The sequence below is a fragment of the Scyliorhinus torazame genome, chromosome 14 (genome assembly GCF_047496885.1).
Source record: "Scyliorhinus torazame isolate Kashiwa2021f chromosome 14, sScyTor2.1, whole genome shotgun sequence".
NCBI classification, from domain to species: Eukaryota; Metazoa; Chordata; class Chondrichthyes; order Carcharhiniformes; family Scyliorhinidae; genus Scyliorhinus; species Scyliorhinus torazame.
In genome coordinates, this window is record NC_092720.1 from 220,588,409 (window position 1) to 220,597,216 (window position 8,808).

Below are 8,808 nucleotides of genomic sequence, written 5' to 3' on the forward strand. Positions count from 1 at the left end.
CGACTGTGGACTGCAGGGCCAGACACAGCCTGGACTGGCTGGGGTGGGGGGGGGGGAGCATTTGCCAATGCCGGGGGAGAGGGGGGTGATGGGGGAACAGGCCGAGTGGCCAGGGTGACTGTCCAAGGGACTGGGGCGGTGTCCAGACATGGACTGCCATTCCCGCGGCCTGTAAGGCATTCATCTTGCTGTGCTTCCCACTGATCACCCAGCTTGGCCCCTGGTTCAACAAAATGACACCAGCCGTGTGGGTTCCCCTTGCAGCAGCGGAGCGGTCAGCTGCGGAGTGGGCAGGAGCGGGCATTAGCACAGAGTGCAGCAGCAGAGCGGGCATCAGCATAGCGTGCAGCAGCGGAGCGGGCAGCAGCAGAGCGTGCAGCAGCGGAGCGGTCAGCAGTGGAGTGGGCAGGAGCGGGCATTAGTACAGCGTGCAGCAGCGGAGCGGGCATCAGCACAGCGTGCAGCACAGCGTGCAACAGCGGAGCGGGCATCAGCACAGCGTGCAGCACAGCGTGCAGCAGCGGAGCGGGCAGCAGCAGAGCGTGCAGCAGCGGAGCGGTCAGCAGCGGAGTGGGCAGGAGCAGGCATTAGTACAGCGTGCAGCAGCGGAGCGGGCATCAGCACAGTGTGCAGCACAGCGTGCAGCAGCGGAGCGGGCATCAGCACAGCGTGCTGCACAGCGTGCAGCAGCGGAGCGGGCATCAGCACAGCGTGCAGCACAGCGTGCAGCAGCGGAGCGGGCAGCAGCACAGCGTGCAGCACAGCGTGCAGCAGCGGAGCGGGCAGCAGCAGAGCGTGCAGCAGCGGAGCGGTCAGCAGCGGAGTGGGCAGGAGCAGGCATTAGTACAGCGTGCAGCAGCGGAGCGGGCATCAGCACAGTGTGCAGCACAGCGTGCAGCAGCGGAGCGGGCATCAGCACAGCGTGCAGCACAGCGTGCAGCAGCGGAGCGGGCATCAGCACAGCGTGCAGCACAGCGTGCAGCAGCGGAGCGGGCAGCAGCACAGCGTGCAGCACAGCGTGCAGCAGCGGAGCGGGCATCAGCACAGCGTGCAGCACAGCGTGCAGCAGCGGAGCGGGCATCAGCACAGCGTGCAGCAGCGGAGAAGGCATTAGCACAGCGTGCAGCAGCGGAGCGGGCATCAGCACAGCGTGCAGCACAGCGTGCAGCAGCGGAGCGGGCAGCAGCAGAGCGTGCAGCAGCGGAGAAGGCATTAGCACAGCGTGCAGCAGCGGAGCGGGCATTAGCACAGCGTGCAGCAGCGGAGCGGTCAGCAGTAGAGCGTGCAGCAGCGGAGCAGGCAGCAGCAGAGCGGGCAGCAGCATAGCGTGCAGCAGTGGAGCGGGCAGCAGCAGAGCAGGCAACAGCGAAGCGGTCAGCAGCGGAGCAGGCAGCAGTAGAGCGGGCAGCAGCATAGCGTGCAGCAGTAGAGCGTGCAGCAGCGGAGCGGTCAGCAGCAGGCAGCAGAGGAACAGAAGGCAGCCGGCCAGGATAGAGCCGGCCGGCCAATAGGCCGAGGAGGAAGTGCAAAGAAGGCACCGCATGAGGCCTTGTGTGTACTAGCAGTGGCAGTCATTCGAGGACCCGGAGCCCCTATATGTTCAGGCGCCTCAATACATCTATTTCCATGTGGACTGAGCCAACCAGGATGACCGGGCAGCGGGATGGCCCGGTTCCAGGGAGTGATCAACGGGGTGTAGGTCACCCTACAAGCACCTGCAGATGACAGGCCGAAAGAGGTTCCACGATACAATGCCTTCATCCTGGCACACTCGATGATTCCTGACATGTTTGAGATGTCCCCCCAGCTGAGGGGGTTGGCTCCTGGGCGACAGGGGGTTATCCACTGCAGTCGTGGTGATCACACCTATCCGGAGGGAACAGATCGGCATGGATACCCGCTACAACAACGCCCATACAGCAACCAGGAGTGTGATCAAGCATTGCTTCGGCCTCCTGAAGATGAGGTTCAGGCGCCTGACCGCTCTGGAGGGGCCCTCCAAGTTTGATGCTGAAAGTGTGCCTGCATCGTGGCCGCCTGCTGCATCCTCCAGCACATCGCGCAGCAGAGGGGCGACGTGCTGGAGGAGGTGGAAGAGGAACACCAGGCTCGTCCGTCGAGGAGGATGTGGGGGAGGAGCAGGGCATAGAGCCCAGGTCGGCACGGGAGACCACACGATGTGCGCGCCAGGGCAAACGCACACGGGACGCTCTGATCACCTTCAAGTTCATCAGCTTGGGGGGAGGGGAGGAACTGGCCAGGGGTATGGACATTGCATCCCACCCCCACACACCTCTCCCCCCCCACCCCACCCAGCCCTGCCACCCCCACCTGCATCCCCCATCGCAGCATGGGGTGGAGCCCTGGGTTGGCAGTAATACCGGGTCTAGTCCGTGGGATGGAGGATGATGACAACCCGCTCTGCGATGAGCTCTGGTGCTCCACATCGTGTGACAATGTCTGACTCCTGCCCATGGTAGCACTTTCCATCGTCCACCAATTCCTGCATGCGGGCTTGCCATTCCATCAGTCATGTCGAACCCCTGGGGATTCGGTGGTGGGGATAGTCGGGGCTGGGGGGTGGGGGGGGGGGGGGGGGGGGGGGGGGTGGCAGCCCAGGCCCCGCAACATCCGCCCATTCGCCCCCCCCCATCTGACAGAGCACTGAGACAGGTTGTAACGGTGGTAACAAGTGTTTAATGTGACAACATACATACAGATTAATGCTCTCGCCCCTATAACTAAACTGGGTTCTGCACCCGTGCCAACTTAACCGGGTCTAACTTTCTGGCCTTATAATAATCTTTATTATTGTCACAAGCTGGCTTCCGTTAACACTGCAATGAAGTTACTGTGAAAATCCCCTCGTCGCCACATTCCGGCGCCTGTTCGGGTACACAGAGGGAGAATTCTGAATGTCCAATTCACCTAACTGGCAAGTCTTTCGGGACTTGTGGGAGGAAACCGGAGCACCCGGAGGAAACCCACGCAGACACGGGGAGAACGTGCAGACTCCGCACAGACAGTGACCCAAGCGGGGAATCGAACCTGGGACCCTGGCGCTGTGAAGCAACAGTGCTAACCACTGTGCTACTGTGCCATTACCTGTTGCATGAGACCATCCAACCATTCTGCCACGTATTAAACCTTCTCGCATTACATTCCTCATTAGTTCCACTTTTTTAAAAGTTTGCTGTTGTCAATATCCTTTTCCAGCTCATCTTTCAACTCAACAAAATCACTCCTGTCATCCCCGAGAATAATTTCATGCAGGTGTGGGATCCAGGATGCTGCGACGTGTCGAAAGCAATGCTGATGATGCTTCATTAGAAAAGCAGATAATAATGCTAGCAGATGGTTAATTGACAGGGGAACTCTTTTCTTTACACTTTGGGTCTCTGGTATCAGGAATATCCTGATGGTAACCCAAGCGATTACTGATGAGTACGTTGAAAGCATGATTCTGGTATCCCATATCCAGAACCTCCCGATCTGCTTCATGGAAAATCCTTCCTCGGTTTACGGGGAATGAGTCAACAAACCGATCGACCCGGTGATTTTCTGCCGTCCCACTCCTGGGACATTGTCAATAAACCGGTGCATTCTGCGTGGGTGGGGCCTTTTTACAAAAAACATGTGGCCTCACACCAAATATTACTCGTTTCCGGAGCAGAACGGAAATATCTCGGTGTTGGGATCTGGATCTAAATTTCCCAGTCAGTATTGAAGAAGAGATGAGTTTATTTTGATGATGTCACTCACACACAGTCCAACAGAATGAGTTTCCTCCCCTCAGGGCAAATCCTTGTGATGTTGAGCAACAGGAAATCAAATCAGAAATAGTGAAATTGAGGAGAGAATCTTCCCCAATCCCCAGTGATTCTCCCCCTGATCCCCAGTGAGTCTCTCCTCCCGATCCCCAGTGAGTCTCCCCCAATCCCCAGTGAGTCTCTCCCCCATGCCCAGTGAGTCTCCCCGATCCCCAGTGAGTCTCCCCCCGATCTCCAGTGAGTCTCTCCCCCGATCCCAGTGAGTCTCTCCCCGATCCCCAGTGAGTCTCTCCCCCGATCCCCAGTGAGTCTCTCCCCCGATCCCCAGTGAGTCTCCCCGATCCCCAGTGAGTCTCCCCGATCCCCAGTGAGTCTCTCCCCGATCCCCAGTGAGTCTCTCCCCCCGATCCCCAGTGAGTCTCTCCCCCCGAACACCAGTGAGTCTCCCCCGATCCCCAGTGAGTCTCCCCCGATCCCCAGTGAGTCTCTCCCCCCGATCCCCAGTGAGTCTCCCCGATCCCCAGTGAGTCTCTCCCCGATCCCGAGTGAGTCTCTCCCCCGATCCCGAGTGAGTCTCTCCCCGATCCCCAGTGAGTCTCCCCCAGTCCCCAGTGAGTCTCTCCCCCGATCCCCAGTGAGTCTCTCTTCCCGATCCCTAGTGAGTCTCCCCCCCGATCCCCAGTGAGTCTCTCCCCCGATCCCCAGTGAGTCTCTCCCCCCGATCCCCAGTGAGTCTCTCCCCGATCCACAGTGAATCTCTCCCCCGATCCCCAGTGAGTCTCCCCCCCGATCCCCAGTGAGTCTCTCCCCCCGATCCACAGTGAGTCTCTCCCCCGATCCCCAGTGAGTCTCTCCCGCCGATCCCCAGTGAGTCTCCCCCGATCCCCAGTGAGTCTCCCCCCGATCCCCAGTGAGTCTCTCCCCCCGATCCCCAGTGAGTCTCCCCCGATCCCCAGTGAGTCTCCCCCCGATCCCCAGTGAGTCTCCCACCGATCCCCAGTGAGTCTCTCCCCCCGATCCCCAGTGAGTCTCTCCCCCCGATCCCCAGTGAGTCTCCCCCGATCCCCAGTGAGTCTCTCCCCCGATCCCCAGTGAGTCTCTCCCCCCGATCCCCAGTGAGTCTCTCCCCCCGATCCCCAGTGAGTCTCTCCCCCCCGATCCCCAGTGAGTCTCTCCCCCGATCCCCAGTGAGTCTCTAATTTTCTGCTTTTTCACCCAGTCTCTGTGACCCTGGATATGGAAACAGCGAATCCCTGGCTCGAGGTGTCTGAGGATCTGAAGAGTTTGAGACTGACCTGGACCCGGAGGAGTCTCCCTGACACCAGGAAGAGGATTACAAACTATTACTGTGTGCTGGGATCAGAGGGATTCACATCAGGGAGACATTACTGGGAGGTGGAGGTGACGGGGAATCAGGTCTGGAGTCTGGGAGTAGCCGCAGAGTCTGTGGAGAGGAAGAGAGATGTCAGTCTGAGCCCAGAGACTGGATTCTGGACCATTGGGCGGTTTGATGATCAGATTTATATAAAATCCTCTCCTCCATCCCCTCTCCCTGTCGATCAGATCCCCGGGAAGGTGGGAGTTTATCTCAGTTATGAGTCTGGGACAGTTTCATTTTACAACGTGGACACCAAGTCCCATCTCCACTCCCTCACTGGGAATAAATTTACTGAGAAACTTTATCCTTTCTTCTGGACTCGGGATGTAACCCAGTTTCTGAGAATCTGCTCTGGTTCTGATCTGGATCGGGAAAACAGGCGGGGCTCAGGGATGGACACATCATCCCTGACGTCACAATGACTTGACCCCACGATTAGGGTCAGGGGTCAGAAACCATCATTGAGATCTGGTCGTCACTAAATACGTCATTTAATTTCCAAATTGTAAAATCCCAATCAGACTGTAAGTAAAAACAACACAAATAGAAATGTCAGAGGATTAAATTAAAAAGTAAAGTAAATATCTTAACCTGACCCTTGCAGTTCATTGTAGTGCCAGTTTCAACCAGAGATGGTGATGTCGAGCTGTACAAAGATCAGTAAAGTTTTACAGCGCAGTATCGCCACCTGCTGCTGGATACCTGGTACTGGCAGGAATACCAAAAACACAAAATGCTTAATCGCTGATCAGACAATTCAGGCAGGACCTTTCTTCACAACTGAAAGAGAATTGGATCAGAGGTGAAATAAACATAATAATAATCTTTATTAATGTCACAAGTAGGTTTACATTAACACTACAATGAAGTTACTGTGAAAATCCCCCGGTCGCCACACTTCGGCGCTCACCTAACAGCACATCTTTCGGGACTTGTGGTAGGAAACTGGAGCACCCGGAGGAAACCCACGCAGACACGGGGAGAACGTGATCCTGGACTTCCCACTTCCAGGTTCCTGTCACACACCGAGTCCCTATCAGGAAATTCCACACTGCCGGTCTGGACAATGTTCAAAAAAGCCCAGTTGGGAGATTGAAATTTCCCAGTTTGGGATCTTGCTGTGTGTCAGGAGCTGAATTCACAAATCTGGGCCTGTATTCCGAGTACAGAGAGGATAAGAATGACCTCCTGGTTTAATAACTGGGACATTGGTGGATAGTTCGAATGTGAGAATGAAAGTGAAATTAGACAGGTATTGCGGCAATAAAATTAGATTTTTGAAAACCAGTGCAGCAGCTCCTGGTGAGACTGGAACAACATGTTTCCCTGTTCAATTAACCAGCAGATCAAATTAATAATAAAAACAGAAAGTTGTGGAAAAATATTCAGCAGATCCGGTCTGTGAATAGAGAAACAGAGTTGACGTCTCGAGTAGAATATGAATCTTTTTCAGATGATTTCCAGCATTCGCAGTATTTTGTTTTTATTACAACAGATCGAATTGTTAGATTGTATATATATATAGTTTACTTGATGCAACAACATTACTTGAAGGCAAAACAGTAAACCTAAAATCACAAATTGTCTATGGATTTTATTTTTAACCCAGTAATTTCTCAGAATCTTTATGTTATTCAGGTCCACATATTTATTTCAATGTTTAATTAGTTCCCACATCTTTGGCTTGGACTCTGGTCTGGGGCGAGGTTCTGAGATTTCAATGAATTTCGACAATGAAGGATAAAATAAACAACTTGCTGTAATACTGTCAGGAAAAGAAGAGATGATTCCCAATGATTTTCCGAGAGGTTGTCTACTTTCTGTCGGCACTTCTCTCTGTGCCGTAGAATCTCTACAGTGTCGAAGGAGGCATTTGGCCCATCAAGTCTGCACCGAAACTCTGAAGGTTGAAGAATGCTGTATGAAGGACAGTGAGTCATTCAAATGATGGCCATCATCTGGATTTTCTTGGATTGCTGGAAGTATGTCAACATCACCCACTCAATAAGGATGTACATTGATTGTGAAGAACACAAAGAGAATCAATGATCTGTTGTCCCTTGTAGTTAAGAGCAGCAATAATCCTGCCTTTATTGGATGGTCAATGCCTCCTGGGACCTTGTAACTTGATGTCTGATTGATAAAGAGTGATTGGTTGAAGTCAGTCGAGGTGATCTGCTAATATGTTAACAGCAGCTTCAGTATGAAACTTAAAATTACTATCAAAGCCTTGAACTTGTTCTGTAACTGATCAGTAGCCTGGATTCAGACTCAGACTATCCAATTCCTCTCGGAACTCTGTAGGATCAGCAGTTTGGTAATGTGTCTGGTAAACATCGTCTGGTCTGTGACTTTGATTAAAATTGAATTTTCAGAAACATTGAAATGTTTAGTTTTTCCACATTGGAAGCTTCCTGCTGTGGGGAGGAGATGGGGGAGGGTTGTGCTACATTGCAAACATCTCAAAATGGCTGGAGTTTCTTTTTTATAAATTTAAAGTGCCCAATTCATTTTTTTCAATTGAGGGGCAATTTAGCGTGGCCAATTCACCTAACCCCACATCTTTGGGTTGTGGGGCGAAACCCACGCAAACATGGGGAGATTGTGCAAACTCCACACGGACAGTGACCCAGAGCCGGGATCGAACCTGGGACCTCAGCGCTGTGAGGCAGCAGAGCTAACCACTATACCATCGTACCGTCCTGAAGTTTTTTATTCGTTCACGGGATGTGGGCGTCGCTGGCTGGGCCAGCATTTATTGCCCATCCCTGAGTGCATTTAAGAGTCAACATTGCTGTGGGTCTGGAGTCACATGGAGGCCAGACCAGGTAAGGACGACAAAGGGAGGTTGTCTCATCCTGCCAAGTCGGCCTTCACCTTCCCCACCAAACTAGTAAAATTATACCTATGGAGCCCCCCACCCCCCGCCTCCCCAGCCACGTGCCACCTGCACCCCCAAGTACCTGTAGTGGGCTGCTGCCCTACCAAGTGGTAGCCCCCCACTCCTGCTCCCACTCCTGGCTGGGATACCATAAAATACTCACTCTTCTCTAGATTTAATTTATACCCTGAGAATGACCCGAATCTTTGGAGCATCCCTATTATATTCCCCACCGATGTACTCGGCTCTGAGATATTCAGCAGTAAGGCGTCCATGTACAAGGATACCCTATGTTCCATTCCCCCTCACACTATCACCTTCCACAACTCCAAACTCCTTCGAGCGATGGCCAGTGGCTCTATCACTAATGCAAATAGCAGGGGGGACATAGGACACCCCTGCCTAGTACCCCTGCCTAGTACCCCGGTGCAGAGAAAACCACTCCGAACTCATGTTGTTCGTGCGAACACTTGGTTCCCTACAGAGCAGCCGTACCCAAGCCGTACCTCGGCCCAATTCCAAATCTTTCCAAGACCATCATCAGATACCCCCACTCGACCCGGTCGAATGCCTTTTCCGCACCTAGCGCCACCATCACCTCCGTCTCCTTTCCATCGGCCGGCGTCATGATCACATTTTGCAACCTTCTAACATTCGAAAACAGCCGGCAAACCCTGTCTGATCTTATAATAATATATTAGTGACACAATTAGCACTGCAATGAAGTTTCTGTGAAAATCCCCGAGTCGCCACACTCCGGCGCCTGTTCGGGTACACAG

The 8,808-nt window shown here is 53.7% G+C and overlaps 1 protein-coding gene across 1 annotated transcript in view; it reads left to right on the forward strand.

Moving 5' to 3' along the window:
- Positions 1-7,515, forward strand: part of LOC140389178 (uncharacterized) — a 137,298-nt gene extending 129,783 nt beyond the window's left edge. The window contains exon 14 of the mRNA XM_072473339.1: positions 4,990-7,515. Within this exon, the coding sequence (XP_072329440.1) occupies positions 4,990-5,570 (581 nt within the window). The 3' untranslated portion in view covers positions 5,571-7,515. The remainder of the gene's footprint in view (positions 1-4,989) is intronic.
- Positions 7,516-8,808: the final 1,293 nt, after the last annotated feature.